Raw genomic sequence first — 24,723 nt, 5'->3', positions numbered from 1 at the left:
AAATAATTGGTTTTCGCCCTTGATTTACGGAAGATTATAGCCAAAACATGCATTTTCATAACTTAGCGAACTGAAATCTACATTAAAACTGCAGATAACTACTTAAAAATTCATTTCCTTGAATTGATAATAGGTTTTTCTTTGTCATTTTAAACAGATTCCAGTCAAAATCTGCTTCTTCGATTCATATCGTATCTAAAACCGAATCAAAACTGCAAATATCAGTTTAAACTATCATTTTTTGATACAAACAGTTATATATTCATGTCAATATCTTTCAAATTCTAGTCAAAATCGGCGTCTTTGGGCATTTTAGTAACGAAATCCTTAATAAACTATTAGATTTCGACGTAAGGCAACCTTTCTGAGTCAAATAGTTGCCGATTTCGATAAAATCTTAGTCAGAATCTGCTTTTTCGCCTCTTATTGTACCCAAATCTACCTTAGAAATGCAGATATATACTTAAAACACCTTCTTTTGGGACAAATAATTGGTTTTCGCCCTTGATTTACGGAAGATTATAGCCAAAACATGCATTTTCATAACTTAGCGAACTGAAATCTACATTAAAACTGCAGATAACTACTTAAAAATTCACTTCCTTGAATTGATAATAGGTTTTTCTTTGTCATTTTAAACAGATTCCAGTCAAAATCGGCTTCTTCGACTCATATCGTACCTAAAACCGCATCAAAACTGCAAATATCAGTTTAAACTATCATTTTTTGATACAAACAGTTATATATTCATGTCAATATCTTTCAAATTCTAGTCAAAATCGGCGTCTTTGGGCATTTTAGTAACGAAAACCTTAATAAACTATTAGATTTCGACGTAAGGCAACCTTCCTGAGTCAAATAGTTGCCGATTTCGATAAAATCTTAGTCAGAATCTGCTTTTTCGCCTCTTATTGTACCCAAATCTACCTTAGAAATGCAGATATATACTTAAAACACCTTCTTTTGAGACAAATAATTGGTTTTCGCCCTTGATTTACGGAAGATTATAGCCAAAACATGCATTTTCATAACATAGCGAACTGAAATCTACATTAAAACTGCAGATAACTACTTAAAAATTCACTTCCTTGAATTGATAATAGGTTTTTCTTTGTCATTTTAAACAGATTCCAGTCAAAATCGGCTTCTTCGATTCATATCGTATCTAAAACCGCATCAAAACTGCAAATATCAGTTTAAACTATCATTTTTTGATACAAACAGTTATATATTCATGTCAATATCTTTCAAATTCTAGTCAAAATCGGCGTCTTTGGGCATTTTAGTAACGAATACCTTAATAAACTATTAGATTTCGGCGTAAGGCAACCTTTCTGAGTCAAATAGTTGCCGATTTCGATAAAATCTTAGTCAGAATCTGCTTTTTCGCCTCTTATTGTACCCAAATCTACCTTAGAAATGCAGATATATACTTAAAACACCTTCTTTTGGGACAAATAATTGGTTTTCGCCCTTGATTTACGGAAGATTATAGCCAAAACATGCATTTTCATCACTTAGCGAACTGAAATCTACATTAAAACTGCAGATAACTACTTAAAAATTCACTTCCTTGAATTGATAATAGGTTTTTCTTTGTCATTTTAAACAGATTCCAGTCAAAATCGGCTTCTTCGATTCATATCCTATCTAAAACCGCATCAAAACTGCAAATATCAGCTTAAACTATCATTTTTTGATACAAACAGTTATATATTCATGTCAATATCTTTCAAATTCTAGTCAAAATCGGCGTCTTTGGGCATTTTAGTAACGAAAACCTTAATAAACTATTAGATTTCGACGTAAGGCAACCTTTCTGAGTCAAATAGTTGCCGATTTCGATAAAATCTTAGTCAGAATCTGCTTTTTCGCCTCTTATTGTACCCAAATCTACCTTAGAAATGCAGATATATACTTAAAACACCTTCTTTTGGGACAAATAATTGGTTTTCGCCCTTGATTTACGGAAGATTATAGCCAAAACATGCATTTTCATAACTTAGCTAACTGAAATCTACATTAAAACTGCAGATAACTACTTAAAAATTCACTTCCTTGAATTGATAATAGGTTTTTCTTTGTCATTTTAAACAGATTTCAGTCAAAATCGGCTTCTTCGATTCATATCGTATCTAAAACAGCATCAAAACTGCAAATATCAGTTTAAACTATCATTTTTTGATACAAACAGTTATATATTCATGTCAATATCTTTCAAATTCTAGTCAAAATCGGCGTCTTTGGGCATTTTAGTAACGAAAACCTTAATAAACTATTAGATTTCGACGTAAGGCAACCTTTCTGAGTCAAATAGTTGCCGATTTCGATAAAATCTTAGTCAGAATCTGCTTTTTCGCCTCTTATTGTACCCAAATCTACCTTAGAAATGCAGATATATACTTAAAACACCTTCTTTTGGGACAAATAATTGGTTTTCGCCCTTGATTTACGGAAGATTATAGCCAAAACATGCATTTTCATAACTTAGCGAACTGAAATCTACATTAAAACTGCAGATAACTACTTAAAAATTCACTTCCTTGAATTGATAATAGGTTTTTCTTTGTCATTTTAAACAGATTCCAGTCAAAATCGGCTTCTTCGATTCATATCGTATCTAAAACCGCATCAAAACTGCAAATATCAGTTTAAACTATCATTTTTTGATTCAAACAGTTATATATTCATGTCAATATCTTTCAAATTCTAGTCAAAATCGGCGTCTTTGGGCATTTTAGTAACGAAAACCTTAATAAACTATTAGATTTCGACGTAAGGCAACCTTTCTGAGTCAAATAGTTGCCGATTTCGATAAAATCTTAGTCAGAATCTGCTTTTTTGCCTCTTATTGTACCCAAATCTACCTTAGAAATGCAGATATATACTTAAAACACCTTCTTTTGGGACAAATAATTGGTTTTCGCCCTTGATTTACGGAAGATTATAGCCAAAACATTCATTTTCATAACTTAGAGAACTGAAATCTACATTAAAACTGCAGATAACTACTTAAAAATTCACTTCCTTGAATTGATAATAGGTTTTTCTTTGTCATTTTAAACAGATTCCAGTCAAAATCGGCTTCTTCGATTCATATCGTATCTAAAACCGCATCAAAACTGCAAATATCAGTTTAAACTATCATTTTTTGATACAAACAGTTATATATTCATGTCAATATCTTTCAAATTCTAGTCAAAATCTTCGTCTTTGGGCATTTTAGTAACGAAAACCCTAATAAACTATTAGATTTCGACGTAAGGCAACCTTTCTGAGTCAAATAGTTGCCGATTTCGATAAAATCTTAGTCAGAATCTGCTTTTTCGCCTCTTATTGTACCCAGATCTACCTTAGAAATGCAGATATATACTTAAAACACCTTCTTTTGGGACAAATAATTGGTTTTCGCCCTTGATTTACGGAAGATTATAGCCAAAACATGCATTTTCATAACTTAGCGAACTGAAATCTACATTAAAACTGCAGATAACTACTTAAAAATTCACTTCCTTAAATTGATAATAGGTTTTTCTTTGTCATTTTAAACAGATTCCGGTCAAAATCGGCTTCTTCGATTCATATCGTATCTAAAACCGCATCAAAACTGCAAATATCAGTTTAAACTCTCATTTTTTGATACAAACAGTTATATATTCATGTCAATATCTTTCAAATTCTAGTCAAAATCGGCGTCTTTGGGCATTTTAGTAACGAAAACCTTAATAAACTGTTAGATTTCGACGTAAAGCAACCTTTCTGAGTCAAATAGTTGCCGATTTCGATAAAATCTTAGTCAGAATCTGCTTTTTCGCCTCTTATTGTACCCAAATCTACCTTAGAAATGCAGATATATACTTAAAACATATTCTTTTGGGACAAATAATTGGTTTTCGCCCTTGATTTACGGAAGATTATAGCCAAAACATGCATTTTCATAACTTAGCGAACTGAAATCTACATTAAAACTGCAGATAACTACTTAAAAATTCACTTCCTTGAATTGATATTAGGTTTTTCTTTGTCATTTTAAACAGATTCCAGTCAAAATCGGCTTCTTCGATTCATATCGTATCTAAAACCGCATCAAAACTGCAAATATCAGTTTAAACTATCATTTTTTGATACAAACAGTTATATATTCATGTCAATATCTTTCAAATTCTAGTCAAAATCGGCGTCTTTGGGCATTTTAGTAACGAAATCCTTAATAAACTATTAGATTTCGACGTAAGGCAACCTTTCTGAGTCAAATAGTTGCCGATTTCGATAAAATCTTAGTCAGAATCTGCTTTTTCGCCTCTTATTGTACCCAAATCTACCTTAGAAATGCAGATATATACTTAAAACACCTTCTTTTGGGACAAATAATTGGTTTTCGCCCTTGATTTACGGAAGATTATAGCCAAAACATGCATATCCATAACTTAGCGAACTGAAATCTACATTAAAACTGCAGATAACTACTTAAAAATTCACTTCCTTGAATTGATAATAGGTTTTTCTTTGTCATTTTAAACAGATTCCAGTCAAAATCGGCTTCTTCGATTCATATCGTATCTAAAACCGCATCAAAACTGCAAATTTCAGTTTAAACTATCATTTTTTGATACAAATTCTAGTCAAAATCGGCGTCTTTGGGCATTTTAGTAACGAAAACCTTAATAAACTATTAGATTTCGACGTAAGGCAACCTTTCTGAGTCAAATAGTTGCCGATTTCGATAAAATCTTAGTCAGAATCTGCTTTTTCGCCTCTTATTGTACCCAAATCTACCTTAGAAATGCAGATATATACTTAAAACACCTTCTTTTGGGACAAATAATTGGTTTTCGCCCCTGATTTACGGAAGATTATAGCCAAAACATGCATTTTCATAACTTAGCGAACTGAAATCTACATTAAAACTGCAGATAACTACTTAAAAATTCACTTCCTTGAATTGATAATAGGTTTTTCTTTGTCATTTTAAACAGATTCCAGTCAAAATCGGCTTCTTCGATTCATATCGTATCTAAAACCGCATCAAAACTGCAAATATCAGTTTAAACTATCATTTTTTGATACAAACAGTTATATATTCATGTCAATATCTTTCAAATTCTAGTCAAAATCGGCGTCTTTGGGCATTTTAGTAACGAAAACCTTAATAAACTATTAGATTTCGACGTAAGGCAACCTTTCTGAGTCAAATAGTTGCCGATTTCGATAAAATCTTAGTCAGAATCTGCTTTTTCGCCTCTTATTGTACCCAAATCTACCTTAGAAATGCAGATATATGGTTAAAACACCTTCTTTTGGGACAAATAATTGGTTTTCGCCGTTGATTTACGGAAGATTATAGCCAAAACATGCATTTTCATAACTTAGCGAACTGAAATCTACATTAAAACTGCAGATAACTACTTAAAAATTCACTTCCTTGAATTGATAATAGGTTTTTCTTTGTCATTTTAAACAGATTCCAGTCAAAATCGGCTTCTTTGATTCATATCGTATCTAAAACCGCATCAAAACTGCAAATATCAGTTTAAACTATCATTTTTTGATACAAAAAGTTATATATTCATGTCAATATCTTTCAAATTCTAGTCAAAATCGGCGTCTTTGGGCATTTTAGTAACGAAAACCTTAATAAACTATTAGATTTCGACGTAAGGCAACCTTTCTGAGTCAAATAGTTGCCGATTTCGATAAAATCTTAGTCAGAATCTGCTTTTTCGCCTCTTATTGTACCCAAATCTAGCTTAGAAATGCAGATATATACTTAAAACACCTTCTTTTGGGACAAATAATTGGTTTTCGCCCTTGATTTACGGAAGATTATAGCCAAAACATGCATTTCCATAACTTAGCGAACTGAAATCTACATTAAAACTGCAGATAACTACTTAAAATTCACTTCCTTGAATTGATAATAGGTTTTTCTTTGTCATTTTAAGCAGATTCCAGTCAAAATCGGCTTCTTCGATTCATATCGTATCTAAAACCGCATCAAAACTGCAAATTTCAGTTTAAACTATCATTTTTTGATACAAACAGTTAAATATTCATGTCAATATCTTTCAAATTTTATTCAAAATCGGCGTCTTTGGGCATTTTAGTAACGAAAACCTTAATAAACTATTAGATTTCGACGTAAGGCAACCTTTCTGAGTCAAATAGTTGCCGATTTCGATAAAATCTTAGTCAGAATCTGCTTTTTCGCCTCTTATTGTACCCAAATCTACCTTAGAAATGCAGATATATACTTAAAACACCTTCTTTTGGGACAAATAATTGGTTTTCGCCCTTGATTTACGGAAGATTATAGCCAAAACATGCATTTTCATAACTTAGCGAACTGAAATCTGCATTAAAACTGCAGATAACTACTTAAAAATTCACTTCCTTGAATTGATAATAGGTTTTTCTTTGTCATTTTAAACAGATTCCAGTCAAAATCGGCTTCTTCGATTCATATCGTATCTAAAACCGCATCAAAACTGCAAATATCAGTTTAAACTATCATTTTTTGATACAAACAGTTATATATTCATGTCAATATCTTTCAAATTCTAGTCAAAATCGGCGTCTTTGGGCATTTTAGTAACGAAAACCTTAATAAACTATTAGATTTCGACGTAAGGCAACCTTTCTGAGTCAAATAGTTGCCGATTTCGATAAAATCTTAGTCAGAATCTGCTTTTTCGCCTCTTATTGTACCCAAATCTACCTTAGAAATGCAGATATATACTTAAAACACCTTCTTTTGGGACAAATAATTGGTTTTCGCCCTTGATTTACGGAAGATTATAGCCAAAACATGCATTTTCATAACTTAGCGAACTGAAATCTACATTAAAACTGCAGATAACTACTTAAAAATTCACTTCCTTGAATTGATAATAGGTTTTTCTTTGTCATTTTAAACAGATTCCAGTCAAAATCGGCTTCTTCGATTCATATCGTATCTAAAACCGCATCAAAACTGCAAATATCAGTTTAAACTATCATTTTTTGATACAAACAGTTATATATTCATGTCAATATCTTTCAAATTCTAGTCAAAATCTTCGTCTTTGGGCATTTTAGTAACGGAAACCTTAATAAACTATTAGATTTCGACGTAAGGCAACCTTTCTGAGTCAAATAGTTGCCGATTTCGATAAAATCTTAGTCAGAATCTGCTTTTTCCCCTCTTATTGTACCCAAATCTACCTTAGAAATGCAGATATATACTTAAAACACCTTCTTTTGGGACAAATAATTGGTTTTCGCCCTTGATTTACGGAATATTATAGCCAAAACATGCATTTTCATAACTTAGCGAACTGAAATCTACATTAAAACTGCAGATAACTACTTAAAAATTCACTTCCTTGAATTGATAATAGGTTTTTCTTTGTCATTTTAAACAGATTCCAGTCAAAATCGGCTTCTTCGATTCATATCGTATCTAAAACCGCATCAAAACTGCAAATATCAGTTTAAACTATCATTTTTTGATACAAACAGTTATATATTCATGTCAATATCTTTCAAATTCTAGTCAAAATCGGCGTCTTTGGGCATTTTAGTAACGAAAACCTTAATAAACTATTAGATTTCGACGTAAGGCAACCTTTCTGAGTCAAATAGTTGCCGATTTCGATAAAATCTTAGTCAGAATCTGCTTTTTTGCCTCTTATTGTACCCAAATCTACCTTCGAAATGCAGATATATACTTAAAACACCTTCTTTTTTGACAAATAATTGGTTTTCGCCCTTGATTTACGGAAGATTATAGCCAAAACATGCATTTTCATAACTTAGCGAACTGAAATCTACATTAAAACTGCAGATAACTACTTAAAAATTCACTTCCTTGAATTGATAATAGGTTTTTCTTTATCATTTTAAACAGATTCCAGTCAAAATCGGCTTCTTCGATCCATATCGTATCTAAAACCGCATCAAAACTGCAAATATCAGTTTAAACTATCATTTTTTGATACAAACAGTTATTTATTCATGTCAATATCTTTCAAATTCTAGTCAAAATCGGCGTCTTTGGGCATTTTAGTAACGAAAACCTTAATAAACTATTAGATTTCGACGTAAGGCAACCTTTCTGAGTCAAATAGTTGCCGATTTCGATAAAATCTTAGTCAGAATCTGCTTTTTCGATTCTTATTGTACCCAAACCTACCTTAGAAATGCAGATATATACTTAAAACACCTTCTTTTGGGACAAATAATTGGTTTTCGCCCTTGATTTACGGAAGATTATAGCCAAAACATGCATTTTCATAACTTAGCGAACTGAAATCTACATTAAAACTGCAGATAACTACTTAAAAATTCACTTGCTTGAATTTTTAATAGGTTTTTCTTTGTCATTTTAAACAGATTCCAGTCAAAATCGGCTTCTTCCACTCATTTCGTACCTAAAACCGCATCAAAACTGCAAATATCAGTTTAAACTATCATTTTTTGATACAAACAGTTATATATTCATGTCAATATCTTTCAAATTCTAGTCAAAATCGGCGTCTTCGGGCCTTTTAGTAACGAAAACCTTAATAAACTATTAGATTTCGACGTAAGGCAACCTTTCTGATTCAAATAGTTGCCGATTTCGATAAAATCTTAGTCAGAATCTGCTTTTTCGCCTCTTATTGTACCCAAATCTACCTTAGAAATGCAGATATATACTTAAAACACCTTCTTTTGGGACAAATAATTGTTTTTCGACCTTGATTTACGGAAGATTATAGCCAAAACATGCATTTTCATAACTTAGCGAACTGAAATCCACATTAAAACTGCAGATAACTACTTAAAAATTCACTTCCTTGAATTGATAATAGGTTTTTCTTTGTCATTTTAAACAGATTCCAGTCAAAATCGGCTTCTTCGATTCATATCGTATCTAAAACCGCATCAAAACTGCAAATATCAGTTTAAACTATCATTTTTTGATACAAACAGTTATATATTCATGTCAATATCTTTCAAATTCTAGTCAAAATCGGCGTCTTTGGGCATTTTGGTAACGAAAACCTTAATAAACTATTAGATTTCGACGTAAGGCAACCTTTCTGAGTCAAATACTTGCCGATTTCGATAAAATCTTAGTCAGAATCTGCTTTTTCGCCTCTTATTGTACCCAAATCTACCTTAGAAATGCAGATATATACTTAAAACACCTTCTTTTTGGACAAATGATTGGTTTTCGCCCTTGATTTACGGAAGATTATAGCCAAAACATGCATTTTCATAACTTAGCGAACTGAAATCTACATTAAAACTGCAGATAACTACTTAAAAATTCACTTGCTTGAATTGGTAATAGGTTTTTCTTTGTCATTTTAAACAGATTCCAGTCAAAATCGGCTTCTTCGATTCATATCGTATCTAAAACCGCATCAAAACTGCAAATATCAGTTTAAACTATCATTTTTTGATACAAACAGTTATATATTCATGTCAATATCTTTCAAATTCTAGTCAAAATCGGCGTCTTTGGGCATTTTAGTAACGAAAACCTTAATAAACTATTAGATTTCGACGTAAGGCAACCTTTCTGAGTCAAATAGTTGGCGATTTCGATAAAATCTTAGTCAGAATCTGCTTTTTCGCCTCTTATTGTACCCAAATCTACCTTAGAAATGCAGATATATACTTAAAACACCTTCTTTTGGGACAAATAATTGGTTTTCGCCCTTGATTTACGGAAGATTATAGCCAAAACATGCATTTTCATAACTTAGCGAACTGAAATCTACATTAAAACTGCAGATAACTACTTAAAAATTCACTTCCTTGAATTGATAATAGGTTTTTCTTTGTCATTTTAAACAGATTCCAGTCAAAATCGGCTTCTTCGATTCATATCGTATCTAAAACCGCATCAAAACTGCAAATATCAGTTTAAACTATCATTTTTTGATACAAACAGTTATATATTCATGTCAATATCTTTCAAATTCTAGTCAAAATCGGGGTCTTTGGGCATTTTAGTAACGAAAACCTTAATAAACTATTAGATTTCGACGTAAGGCAACCTTTCTGAGTCAAATAGTTGCCGATTTCGATAAAATCTTAGTCAGAATCTGCTTTTTCTCCTCTTATTGTACCCAAATCTACCTTAGAAATGCAGATATATACTTAAAACACCTTCTTTTGGGACAAATAATTGGTTTTCGCCCTTGATTTACGGAAGATTATAGCCAAAACATGAATTTTCATAACTTAGCGAACTGAAATCTACATTAAAACTGCAGATAACTACTTAAAAATTCACTTCCTTGAATTGATAATAGGTTTTTCTTTGTCATTTTAAGCAGATTAAAGTCAAAATCGGCTTCTTCGATTCATATCGTATCTAAAACCGCATCAAAACTGCAAATATCAGTTTAAACTATCATTTTTTGATACAAACAGTTATATATTCATGTCAATATCTTTCAAATTCTAGTCAAAATCGGCGTCTTTGGGCATTTTAGTAACGAAAACCTTAATAAACTATTAGATTTCGACGTAAGGCAACCTTTCTGAGTCAAATAGTTGCCGATTTCGATAAAATCTTAGTCAGAATCTGCTTTTTCGCCTCTTATTGTACCCAAATCTACCTTAGAAATGCAGATATATACTTAAAACACCTTCTTTTGGGACAAATAATTGGTTTTCGCCCTTGATTTACGGAAGATTATAGCCAAAACATGCATTTTCATAACTTAGCGAACTGAAATCTACATTAAAACTGCAGATAACTACTTAAAAATTCACTTCCTTGAATTGATAATAGGTTTTTCTTTGTCATTTTACACAGATTCCAGTCAAAATCGGCTTCTTCGATTCATATCGTATCTAAAACCGCATCAAAACTGCAAATATCAGTTTAAACTATCATTTTTTGATACAAACAGTTATATATTCATGTCAATATCTTTCAAATTCTAGTCAAAATCGGCGTCTTTGGGCATTTTAGTAACGAAAACCTTAATAAACTATTAGATTTCGACGTAAGGCAACCTTTCTGAGTCAAATAGTTGGCGATTTCGATAAAATCTTAGTCAGAATCTGCTTTTTCGCCTCTTATTGTACCCAAATCTACCTTAGAAATGCAGATATATACTTAAAACACCTTCTTTTGGGACAAATAATTGGTTTTCGCCCTTGATTTACGGAAGATTATAGCCAAAACATGCATTTCAATAACTTGGCGAACTGAAATCTACATTAAAACTGCAGATAACTACTTAAAAATTCACTTCCTTGAATTGATAATAGGTTTTTCTTTGTCATTTTAAACAGATTCCAGTCAAAATCGGCTTCTTCGATTCATATCGTATCTAAAACCGCATCAAAACTGCAAATATCAGTTTAAACTATCATTTTTTGATACAAACAGTTATATATTCATGTCAATATCTTTCAAATTCTAGTCAAAATCGGCGTCTTTGGGCATTTTAGTAACGAAAACCTTAATAAACTATTAGATTTCGACGTAAGGCAACCTTTCTGAGTCAAATAGTTGCCGATTTCGATAAAATCTTAGTCAGAATCTGCTTTTTCGCCTCTTATTGTACCCAAATCTACCTTAGAAATGCAGATATATACTTAAAACACCTTCTTTTGGGACAAATCATTGGTTTTCGCCCTTGATTTACGGAAGATTATAGCCAAAACATGCATTTTCATAACCTAGCGAACTCAAATCTACATTAAAACTGCAGATAACTACTTAAAAATTCACTTCCTTGAATTGATAATAGGTTTTTCTTTGTCATTTTAAACAGATTCCAGTCAAAATCGGCTTCTTCGATTCATATCGTATCTAAAACCGCATGAAAACTGCAAATATCAGTTTAAACTATCATTTTTTGATACAAACAGTTATATATTCATGTCAATATCTTTCAAATTCTAGTCAAAATCGGCGTCTTTGGGCATTTTAGTAACGAAAACCTTAATAAACTATTAGATTTCGACGTAAGGCAACCTTTCTGAGTCAAATAGTTGCCGATTTCGATAAAATCTTAGTCAGAATCTGCTTTTTCGCCTCTTATTGTACCCAAATCTACCTTAGAAATGCAGATATATACTTAAAACACCTTCTTTTGGGACAAATAATTGGTTTTCGCCCTTGATTTACGGAAGATTATAGCCAAAACATGCATTTTCATAACTTAGCGAACTGAAATCTACATTACAACTGCAGATAACTACTTAAAAATTCACTTCCTTGAATTGATAATAGGTTTTTCTTTGTCATTTTAAACAGATTCCAGTCAAAATCGGCTTCTTCGATTCATATCGTATCTAAAACCGCATCAAAACTGCAAATATCAGTTTAAACTATCATTTTTTGATACAAACAGTTATATATTCATGTCAATATCTTTCAAATTCTAGTCAAAATCGGCGTCTTTGGGCATTTTAGTAACGAAAACCTTAATAAACTATTAGATTTCGACGTAAGGCAACCTTTCTGAGTCAAATAGTTGCCGATTTCGATAAAATCTTAGTCGGAATCTGCTTTTTCGCCTCTTATTGTACCCAAATCTACCTTAGAAATGCAGATATATACTTAAAACACCTACTTTTGGGACAAATAATTGGTTTTCGCCCTTGATTTACGGAAGATTATAGCCAAAACATGCATTTTCATAACTTAGCGAACTGAAATCTACATTAAAACTGCAGATAACTACTTAAAAATTCACTTCCTTGAATTGATAATAGGTTTTTCTTTGTCATTTTAAACAGATTCCAGTCAAAATCGGCTTCTTCGATTCATATCGTATCTAAAACCGCATCAAAACTGCAAATATCAGTTTAAACTATCATTTTTTGATACTCATGTCAATATCTTTCAAATTCTAGTCAAAATCGGCGTCTTTGGGCATTTTAGTAACGAAAACCTTAATAAACTATTAGATTTCGACGTAAGGCAACCTTTCTGAGTCAAATAGTTGCCGATTTCGATAAAATCTTATTCAGAATCTGCTTTTTCGCCTCTTATTGTACCCAAATCTACCTTAGAAATGCAGGTATATACTTAAAACACCTTTTTTTGGGACAAATAATTGGTTTTCGCCCTTGATTTACGGAAGATTATAGCCAAAACATGCATTTTCATAACTTAGCGAACTGAAATCTACATTAAAACTGCAGATAACTACTTAAAAATTCACTTCCTTGAATTGATAATAGGTTTTTCTTTGTCATTTTAAACAGATTTCAGTCAAAATCGGCTTCTTCGATTCATATCGTATCTAAAACCGCATCAAAACTGCAAATATCAGTTTAAACTATCATTTTTTGATACAAACAGTTATATATTCATGTCAATATCTTTCAAATTCTAGTCAAAATCGGCGTCTTTGGGCATTTTAGTAACGAAAACCTTAATAAACTATTAGATTTTGACGTAAGGCAACCTTTCTGAGTCAAATAGTTGCCGATTTCGATAAAATCTTAGTCAGAATCTGCTTTTTCGCCTCTTATTGTACCCAAATCTACCTTAGAAATGCAGATATATACTTAAAACACCTTCTTTTGGGACAAATAATTGGTTTTCGCCCTTGATTTACTGAAGATTATAGCCAAAACATGCATTTTCATAACTTAGCGAACTGAAATCTACATTAAAACTGCAGATAACTACTTAAAAATTCACTTCCTTGAATTGATAATAGGGTTTTCTTTGTCATTTTAAACAGATTCCAGTCAAAATCGGCTTCTTCGACTCATATCGTTCCTAAAACCGCATCAAAACTGCAAATATCAGTTTAAACTATCATTTTTTGATACAAACAGTTATATATTCATGTCAATATCTTTCAAACTCTAGTCAAAATCGGCGTCTTTGGGCATTTTAGTAACGAAAACCTTAATAAACTATTAGATTTCGACGTAAGGCAACCTTTCTGAGACAAATAGTTGAAGATTTCGATAAAATCTTAGTCAGAATCTGCTTTTTCGCCTCTTATTGTACCCAAATCTACCTTAGAAATGCAGATATATACTTAAAACACCTTCTTTTGGGACAAATAATTGGTTTTCGCCCTTGATTTACGGAAGATTATAGCCAAAACATGCATTTTCATAACTTAGCGAACTGAAATCTACATTAAAACTGCAGATAACTACTTAAAAATTCACTTCCTTGAATTGATAATACGTTTTTCTTTGTCATTTTAAACAGATTCCAGTCAAAATCGGCTTCTTCGATTCATATCGTATCTAAAACCGCATCAAAACTGCAAATATCAGTTTAAACTATCATTTTTTGATACAAACAGTTTTATATTCATGTCAATATCTTTCAAATTCTAGTCAAAATCGGCGTCTTTGGGCATTTTAGTAACGAAAACCTTAATAAACTATTAGATTTCGACGTAAGGCAACCTTCCTGAGTCAAATAGTTGCCGATTTCGATAAAATCTTAGTCAGAATCTGCTTTTTCGCCTCTTATTGTACCCAAATCTACCTTAGAAATGCAGATATATACTTAAAACACCTTCTTTTGGGACAAATAATTGGTTTTCGCCCTTGATTTACGGAAGATTATAGCCAAAACATGCATTTTCATAACTTAGCGAACTGAAATCTACATTAAAACTGCAGATAGCTACTTAAAAATTCACTTCCTTGAATTGATAATAGGTTTTTCTTTGTCATTTTAAACAGATTCCAGTCAAAATCGGCTTCTTCGATTCATATCATATCTAAAACCGCATCAAAACTGCAAATATCAGTTTAAATTATCATTTTTTGATACAAACAGTTATACATTCATGTCAATATCTTTCAAATTCTAGTCAAAATCAGCGTCTTTGGGCATTTTAGTAACGAAAACCTTAATAAACTATTAGATTTCGACGTAAGGCAACCTTTCTGAGACAAATAGTTGAAGATTTCGATAAAATCTTAGTCAGAATCTGCTTTTTCGCCTCTTATTGTACCCAAATCTACCTTAGAAATGCAGATATATACTTAAAACACCTTCTTTTGGGACAAATAATTGGTTTTCGCCCTTGATTTACGGAAGATTATAGCCAAAACATGCATTTTCATAACTTAGCGAACTGAAATCTACATTAAAACTGCAGATAACTACTTAAAAATTCACTTCCTTGAATTGATAATACGTTTTTCTTTGTCATTTTAAACAGATTCCAGTCAAAATCGGCTTCTTCGATTCATATCGTATCTAAAACCGCATCAAAACTGCAAATATCAGTTTAAACTATCATTTTTTGATACAAACAGTTTTATATTCATGTCAATATCTTTCAAATTCTAGTCAAAATCGGCGTCTTTGGGCATTTTAGTAACGAAAACCTTAATAAACTATTAGATTTCGACGTAAGGCAACCTTCCTGAGTCAAATAGTTGCCGATTTCGATAAAATCTTAGTCAGAATCTGCTTTTTCGCCTCTTATTGTACCCAGATCTACCTTAGAAATGCAGATATATACTTAAAACACTTTCTTTTGGGACAAATAATTGGTTTTCGCCCTTGATTTACGGAAGATTATAGCCAAAACATGCATTTTCATAACTTAGCGAACTGAAATCTACATTAAAACTGCAGATAACTACTTAAAAATTCACTTCCTTGAATTGATAATAGGTTTTTCTTTGTCATTTTAAACAGATTCCAGTCAAAATCGGCTTCTTCGATTCATATCGTATCTAAAACCGCATCAAAACTGCAAATATCAGTTTAAACTATCATTTTTTGATACAAACAGTTATATATTCGTGTCAATATCTTTCAAATTCTAGTCAAAATCGGCGTCTTTGGGCATTTTAGTAACGAAAACCTTACTAAACTATTAGATTTCGACGTAAGGCAACTTTTCTGAGTCAAATAGTTGCCGATTTCGATAAAATCTTAGTCAGAATCTGCTTTTTTGCCTCTTATTGTACCCAGATCTACCTTAGAAATGCAGATATATACTTAAAACACCTTCTTTTGGGACAAATAATTGGTTTTCGCCCTTGATTTACGAAAGATTATAGCCAAAACATGCATTTTCATAACTTAGCGAACTGAAATCTACATTAAAACTGCAGATAACTACTTAAAAATTCACTTCCTTGAATTGATAATAGGTTTTTCTTTGTCATTTTAAGCAGATTCCAGTCAAAATCGGCTTCTTCGATTCATATCGTATCTAAAACCGCATCAAAACTGCAAATATCAGTTTAAACTATCATTTTTTGATAAAAACAGTTATATATTCATGTCAATATCTTTCAAATTCTAGTCAAAATCGGCGTCTTTGGGCATTTTAGTAACGAAAACCTTAATAAACTATTAGATTTCGACGTAAGGCAACCTTTCTGAGTCAAATAGTTGCCGATTTCGATAAAATCTTAGTCAGAATCTGCTTTTTCGCCTCTTATTGTACCCAAATCTACCTTAGAAATGCAGATATATACTTAAAACACCTTCTTTTGGGACAAATAATTGGTTTTCGCCCTTGATTTACGAAAGATTATAGCCAAAACATGCATTTTCATAACTTAGCGAACTGAAATCTACATTAAAACTGCAGATAACTACTTAAAAATTCACTTCCTTGAATTGATAATAGGTTTTTCTTTGTCATTTTAAGCAGATTCCAGTCAAAATCGGCTTCTTCGATTCATATCGTATCTAAAACCGCATCAAAACTGCAAATATCAGTTTAAACTATCATTTTTTGATACAAACAGTTATATATTCATGTCAATATCTTTCAAATTCTAGTCAAAATCGGCGACTTTGGGCATTTTAGTAACGAAAACCTTAATAAACTATTAGATTTCGACGTAAGGCAACCTTTCTGAGTCAAATAGTTGCCGATTTCGATAAAATCTTAGTCAGAATCTGCTTTTTCGCCTCTTATTGTACCCAAATCTACCTTAGAAATGCAGATATATACTTAAAACACATTCTTTTGGGACAAATAATTGGTTTTCGCCCTTGATTTACGGAAGATTATAGCCAAAACATGCATTTTCATAACTTAGCGAACTGAAATCTACATTAAAACTGCAGATAGCTACTTAAAAATTCACTTCCTTGAATTGATAATAGGTTTTTCTTTGTCATTTTAAACAGATTCCAGTCAAAATCGGCTTCTTCGATTCATATCGTATCTAAAACCGCATCAAAACTGCAAATATCAGTTTAAATTATCATTTTTTGATACAAACAGTTATATATTCATGTCAATATCTTTCAAATTCTAGTCAAAATCGGCGTCTTTGGGCATTTTAGTAACGAAAACCTTAATAAACTATTAGATTTCGACGTAAGGCAACCTTTCTGAGACAAATAGTTGCCGATTTCGATAAAATCTTAGTCAGAATCTGCTTTTTCGCCTCTTATTGTACCCAAATCTACCTTAGAAATGCAGATATATACTTAAAACACCTTCTTTTGGGACAAATAATTGGTTTTCGCCCTTGATTTACGGAAGATTATAGCCAAAACATGCATTTTCATAACTTAGCGAACTGAAATCTACATTAAAACTGCAGATAACTACTTAAAAATTCACTTCCTTGAATTGATAATACGTTTTTCTTTGTCATTTTAAACAGATTCCAGTCAAAATCGGCTTCTTCGATTCATATCGTATCTAAAACCGCATCAAAACTGCAAATATCAGTTTAAACTATCATTTTTTGATACAAACAGTTATATATTCATGTCAATATCTTTCAAATTCTAGTCAAAATCGGCGTCTTTGGGCATTTTAGTAACGAAAACCTTAATAAACTATTAGATTTCGACGTAAGGCAACCTTTCTGAGTCAAATAGTTGCCGATTTCGATAAAATCTTAGTCAGAATCTGCTTTTTCGCCTCTTATTGTACCCAAATCTACCTTAGAAATGCAGATATATACTTAAAACACCTTCTTTTGGGACAAATAATTGGTTTTCGCCCTTGATTTACGGAAGATTATAGCCAAAACATGCATTTTCATAACTTAGCGAACTGAAATCTACATTAAAACTGCAGATAACTACTTAAAAATTCACTTCCTTGAATTGATAATAGGTTTTTCTTTGTCATTTTAAACAGATTCCAGTCAAAATCGGCTTCTTCGACTCATATCGTACCTAAAACCGCATCAAAACTGCAAATATCAGTTTAAACTATCATTTTTTGATACAAACAGTTATATATTCATGTCAATATCTTTCAAATTCTAGTCAAAATCGGCGTCTTTGGGCATTTTAGTAACGAAAACCTTAACAAACTATTAGATTTCGACGTAAGGCAACCTTTCTGAGTCAAATAGTTGCCGAATTCGATAAAATCTTAGTCAGAATCTGCTTTTTCGCCTCTTATTGTACCCAAATCTACCTTAGAAATGCAGATATATACTTAAAACACCTTCTTTTGGGACAAATAATTGGTTTTCGCCCTTGATTTACGGAAGATTATAGCCAAAACATGCATTTTCATAACTTAGCGAGTAGTTATTCTAACGCGGGACTGTGACGATTCAAGGTCACCGATGGCATTTTCCATCAGCAGTGTACCAAAGCCAGTTCTTCGTAAGGGGGGTCATGTAAAAGAAGTAAAGGTCACGCCGAAGAAGTGGAAACTGTCACCATTAGGGTGTAGACAGGTGTACGGGGATCCCTGGGGGTGGGTAAGGTAATTACGCCTGTGTCGAGGTGTGACGTCATAGTGCCTTTTTGGCGCCTCCCCTTGGGGAAAAAGTGGTGTCACTGATTAAAAAACATTTTATGACGTCATAGTCGCTAGTGCCTTTTTGGCAATTGCACCCCGGTAAAAAAAGGGGTTCGTAGAAAAAATAAATTTCGTAGTGCCTTTTCGACACTACGGGGGGTGTGGGGGTGCGGGGGTGAGAAATTTTTGAGAGCCGAAAAAAGCGACCGCCGCCGCCGCCGCCGATGTCTCGCGCGGGCGGGATTCGAACCGCGAACCTTCGGAGATAAACGCCGCCGCCGACGCGCGCGCTGTTCCCCTAGCGTAACTGGGCCGGCACGTTATCGCGTCGTCGTCGTGTATGCGCGCTGGTCGATATAATTAAATAAGTGTGCACCGATAAAATTGATGATTTATTTAAGACATTTACATTGATAAGTTTGAATAGAAAACAAATTAATATCTAAAAAGGTTGTCGAGGTGAATACAATTAAATAAATGTGCACCGATAAAATTGATGATTTATTGAAAACATTTACATCCGATATAAATTTGCTAAACACCACAACGTATTTCTTCTTCTTCTTCTTCTATAGGGTATGTTCTAAATCCTTGTTTTTTTGGCCGCTGGTGGTGACGACGACGACGACGACGACGACGACGATGATGGAATAACTTCGTCGCAATATAAACTTATATTGTTCGAACGATTTGTTGATTGCGAACAATATTTTATATTACATATTGGATGATTTTTAATGGATTCTTCACAAAAGCAAAAAGATTTGTTACAGCTATTACAGTACTTGGTACCGTTATAGTAGTAGACTTTGGAGTTTTCCGAAACATCTTGTTTCACTTTTTTTTCGGTTGTTGTTGTTACGTAACGATCACTATTCATGGCTGCTGCTGCTTCGTACTTGACTAAACACTTTAACGCAAATTTTCAGTGACTCGACGTTAGAATGCTGTGAAAAAAAATTGTATTAAATTATGACTACAGAAAACAAATAGGTTCTTACCTTTTAATAATGTCTTATTTAAAATTGTTGAGTTTTGCTGCTTATGAAATTGAATTAATTAAAACAAAAATGATAAAACAAGTGAGTTTTTGCTGCTTATGAAATTGTATTAATTAAAACAAGTGAATATTTTTTTTAACATAAAATTTAATTTGTTTTATATCCCCAAGGCAATGTATCAGTAAATATATAATTAACCACTCTCTTATCATCGAACGGTGTTAAAACAATTTTCCTTTGGTTTACCGTAAAAACTTCATGGTTTTTACTACGAAACAGATGTTCGTTGGTATACATTTGAGTTTTATCAAACAGACAATTATAATAGTCTTCAAAAGTGATTGTTTTTAATGACGAACCGGTAATACCTTTGGCTTTTTTAATAGTTTCGACTTCTTTTTTGTTAGAAGATTTTTCTCGTTCTACATTTGAATAATATAATTTGATCGCGTACATTTTAGATTTTAATCCGATAAATTCGTGCATAATTCTACCGTTGTTTTCGTCTTTCATCAATCCCAAAACTTTTTTATTAGTCAAAGGAATATTATAAATGTTATCGGGAGGATAATCAGAAGTGTCAAATTTATGAATATCTTCTCGAATACATTTATAAATATCGTCAACGTAAAAATTATATATTAACGAATCTGTATCTGAATACAAGAGTTTTACATCCTTGCCGAATTTTGGTATAATATAATGATAATGAAAATCGTATAAAAATGTTTTTGAAATTTCTAAAATACTAAAACCAGCGTAAATGGGTTTATTAAATTTAATATTCAATCTCTTCATTTCAATGATAACCATGTCATTGTCGAAAATTGTTAAGCTATGAAAATTTGGTTTTGAAATATAACTCTTTGCACCGTATCGTCCCGACCAACTTGTTACCAGTTTAACGTCTTTATATTTCCGAACGTTTTCCATAGTCTTGCCGAAAACGGCATTATTCATTAATTTAAAAAAATTTTTTTCGAATTCGTTTTTGCTTTGCTGCCTCAAGTGTGTGTTTAGGTCAATGTAGGTTTTCAACCACGGAGATTGGTTAAATTGTAATATTTTATGAATTTTTGTAACACGTAAACCTAACTGAAGAGCCTGTTTGAGATTTTTATAATGTATTACGTAGTTTTTTTTATCAAACAATGTTGTCAATAATTTCGGCTGTTTTGTTTGACCCGTTGGTGGAATCAAACGTTCCGGACATAGAGGTAGATCTTTGTGGATATCGTGAAGTATTGTAGGATATTCTATATCTACTTCAAGAAGATACCCAACGTCAGAATCGTCCGACGTGTTTATGATAGAATAAAATGCGTTATTATCGATCCATTGGAACCCACCCGTCGGTAGTGGTAGTCTCATTGCCGTTCCATATAGGTTATTTACATCGAAATACATTAAATATGATGAAGGAATGTCTGGATTATAATCGTTTTCCATGTATTTATTGTTAGCCTTACCGTATCGGTTACTGCATTGTGAAATTCCACCGCGTATTCCTTTTTCGATCATCATTAATTGATCGATGTCCGTAATTAATTCTAGTTGAACATTTGAAATGAGAAGACATGCATCGTATGCCAGACCCGGTGCCGTGTAATATTTCAAACATTCCAAGCCATACGTTTTTTGACATACATTTCTGAAATTTTCGAAAACGTCCGTCAATAATAGTACGTCTGTTTTCAAATACAATTCCATATATTCGCGTAAATTTTGAATTTTGAATGTTGTCCAAATATTTTTGGCATGCTCGTAATCTTTTATCGTAATACCGGATTTTCTAAGTTTACTATAGAAATTTTCAATCGGGGGCAATTCGACGTCGTTCAATTTTTCCCAATCATCTAGATATTCATACGGAAAGACTCCCTTTTTCTGTAACAACTGAAATTCTTCGAGATTTTCGCAAAAGCTTCTAGTAATGTTTTTTTCGCTAGGGTCTAAATAAGAACTTAACTTATCCAAACTACTAGCCATAAATCTGAATGAATCTAAAAATCGAAAATTAACGCTCGTGTTTTCGATATATTTTGTAAACGATATATATTTTTCTTTGTTACGAGGTAGTAATATTACCGAACCGGGAATTTCAGTTGCCAAGTTTTTAATAAAAAAGTGTAGATCGTATCCTAAGTTATGAAATACCACGGGTATCATATGATCGTCCTTGTAATTAAGATTGCAAGAAGAATGAGCAACTCCTCGATATTTTCCCGTGAAATGACAATGATCTTTTACTCTTAAATCATTTTCGGTAAATGGTTTTGAACAAATGTGACATGTGGTTGATGTATAAAATGATTCTTTTTCATGTTCAGTCAAAGGTGTCATTGAAACAGCATTGTTAAATATAGGATTTAATTGTAGGGCCAGTTCTTGTAATTGTCGACAAAACCAGCTCATACAATCTTTACCCGTATACAAGTTAAATTTGGAAAGATTATTATCGTAACTGCACAACAGATAATAAGAAATACTACAAGGAATATGTTTTTGATATTTTTTAATGTTTCCCGTCGCAGCGGAATCTTCGTATTTTTGTAAAATACACTCGATATCCGCGTAAATAACAAACGGTACTTTTTCTTTATTTTTAAAATGCGAAAATGTTACGTGTTTCTCTTGTTTAGTTGGGAGCGTAATTTTGGTTTTATTTAATTTTCTGCAACTAAATATGTGTTTATTTAAAGTTTGTTGTGAATAAAAATGATTTAAGCACCTATCGCAATAAAATCTGCTATGAGTCGAATCTCCGCTTTGTTTCGATAATAACCGTGATAAACTTCTAATTAATGCGAAATGAAAAACTGTCTCAAAATTGTTAATGTGATTAGAGAGATTATTGTTGTCGACGTCGTCGTCGTCGTCGTCGTCGTCGTCGTAATCATTGGTTATATCGGTGGGAAGCATCAATAAATTAACCGTTCTTAAATAAGAGAATTGACTTAAACACGCCGGTACAATTTCCCGCTTTTCTAATGAGAAAACGTTTATGGAAATATTATTCATTTCTTCAAACTTTTTTATGTCTTTTAATTTGATTGGAAATTCAATGCCATCGTATTTTAAAACTTCACTGAAATGAGGATATGAATAGGTAATACGCGGATTTTGATTTGTACGACAAGGATGTAGCGCGGCAACGATAGACCAAAGAAAACAATATTCATCGTTATTTTGAATATTAAGAACAGCTTTTTTATTAATAATAAATTTTGGCATCGATACATAAGTTGAAAGACCGATATTTGTCGGTGTATAATTATTAATGTTAACTTTTAATTGTAGAATCCGGTGAAGAGCCCAACCAGAATCCCTCTCTTGAAAATCCTCTAATTTTGTTAATATATTATTTTTAATATAATTACTATAAAATTCTTTCAAATCGGTATTATGATCGATGACGCGATTTTTGGTGGAAAAATGTTTTACATCGGTTTCGGCTGTTTGTGGTTTTACAAAATCTGCAAGAAATATTACGTTAACTTTAATTAGGGACTAACGAAGGGCTTTTTTTATTTGACAAGAGAATGATCTAAACGCCTTGCTAAAAAATATTATAGGATCTTTAATATCTAAATTAACTATTGCTCCCGTTTTAATACGATTTTTAAAGCAAGACTCGTTATCAACCCAAATTAATTTTGCATTATTTTTTTTAACTGTTTTATGATGTTTGAATTGTTATTTAAAATTTTTTAAAAGACTTAAATTTGATTCTATTTTTGCCACCGCTTTTCTGTCTGTCAACGATGACGATACACTTTTTAAATATTTTTTCAAAATTAAATTGTTTCTGTTCAGAAATTTTATCCACTTGCAATATTCATGTTTTGTTTTAATTAACTCACCAACTTCTTTAATTTTCAGCAGCGTTTTTTCACTCAACTCACTGATTTCAGACATTTTTACTTATACGCAGCAGACTTTTTTGTCTATTCTAATAGACGCGTATGTGATAAATAATATCACTTTGTAGAATTTTACCGCTTTTATCGGATAGCGGGGTTAGGGTCAAAACTATTATGTTTTGCGCAATTGATAAATATAACGTAATCGCTTTTAATATTATGAATGCACTGTGTTATTATCGTGCTGACGAAGTGGAAATTTTAGGATAGATAATAATTAAAAAAAATAAATGCATATAAATATATCGAACTCTACGACAAGGAATCATTGTACACAACGACTATGGACACTCCGTCAACATTAATTTTTGAGTCAACGGATCCCGCCAGACTTTCCAACAAGATGCTGGCGGTATTTTTAAAAAATTTATTCAGGTAAGTCTGTCACCTTCATTGTTTTGTTTTCCATAATTTACTAAAAATCTATCAAATTATCATAGGTATGGGAGGAAAGAAGTGAAGATTGTGAACAAGAGAGTTCACTTGTATTTGAAATATTCACCGAAGAATGAAACGGTTCAGGGAAAATTAAAAAATCTTCCCGTCCGATACCTGAGAGTGGCGGCCGATGACGAGGAAGAATTACAATTGTTATTGAAGGGGATGCGTGAATTCTCGGACGTCAATTTTTATGCGGCTGCCATAGAGGAGGACGAACCGGTACCGGCTAAAAAATTCAAGCCGGCTTCGGAAGAAGAGAAAATAAAAATTCTGGAAAACAGAATTTTAAAATCAGCCACCACTACGACGATGACGACGACTACCACCACTCCCAGTACCAGCAAAGTTGAAGATTTTTGCTTCGTTTTAGACGACGACGCGGAAGAGTTTGAAAGTCAAAAATTTAGTGTAGTTAGTAAATAAAAATATTAAAAAATATTCGAGTTATAACTTGTTTAATTTTTTCCATCACATGATAAAAATAATATTAATTGTTCTTATGGTTAAAGTTAATAAAACAACAAGTTTACTACGTTCTCTTCATAATCTGAATCAATTTCATCTATAATTGATTGTTTCATTTCACTCGGTGAATCGTAATTACTAATAGGAGTCGAATTAAATGATAACTGTCTAGGCAATATTTTTCGTTTCTTTTGAATTACTGATAGCGGTAAAGTTTGT

General features: G+C 32.2%; 1 protein-coding gene across 1 annotated transcript; it reads left to right on the top strand.

Annotated features, from left to right (window-relative positions):
- Positions 1 to 23,574: 23,574 nt before the first annotated feature.
- Positions 23,575 to 24,507, top strand: LOC132695916 (uncharacterized). The gene is made up of 2 exons (XM_060660482.1): positions 23,575 to 23,973; positions 24,039 to 24,507. The coding sequence occupies exons 1-2, from the start codon at positions 23,882 to 23,884 to the stop codon at positions 24,460 to 24,462; spliced, it is 516 nt and encodes a 171-aa protein (XP_060516465.1). The 5' UTR covers positions 23,575 to 23,881; the 3' UTR covers positions 24,463 to 24,507.
- The last annotated feature ends 216 nt before the right edge of the window (positions 24,508 to 24,723 follow it).

The sequence above is a fragment of the Cylas formicarius genome, unplaced genomic scaffold (assembly GCF_029955315.1).
Source record: "Cylas formicarius isolate icCylForm1 unplaced genomic scaffold, icCylForm1.1 PGA_scaffold_14__1_contigs__length_1757220, whole genome shotgun sequence".
Classification (NCBI taxonomy): Eukaryota; Metazoa; Arthropoda; class Insecta; order Coleoptera; family Brentidae; genus Cylas; species Cylas formicarius.
This window is presented reverse-complemented; position numbering and strand designations above follow the sequence as displayed.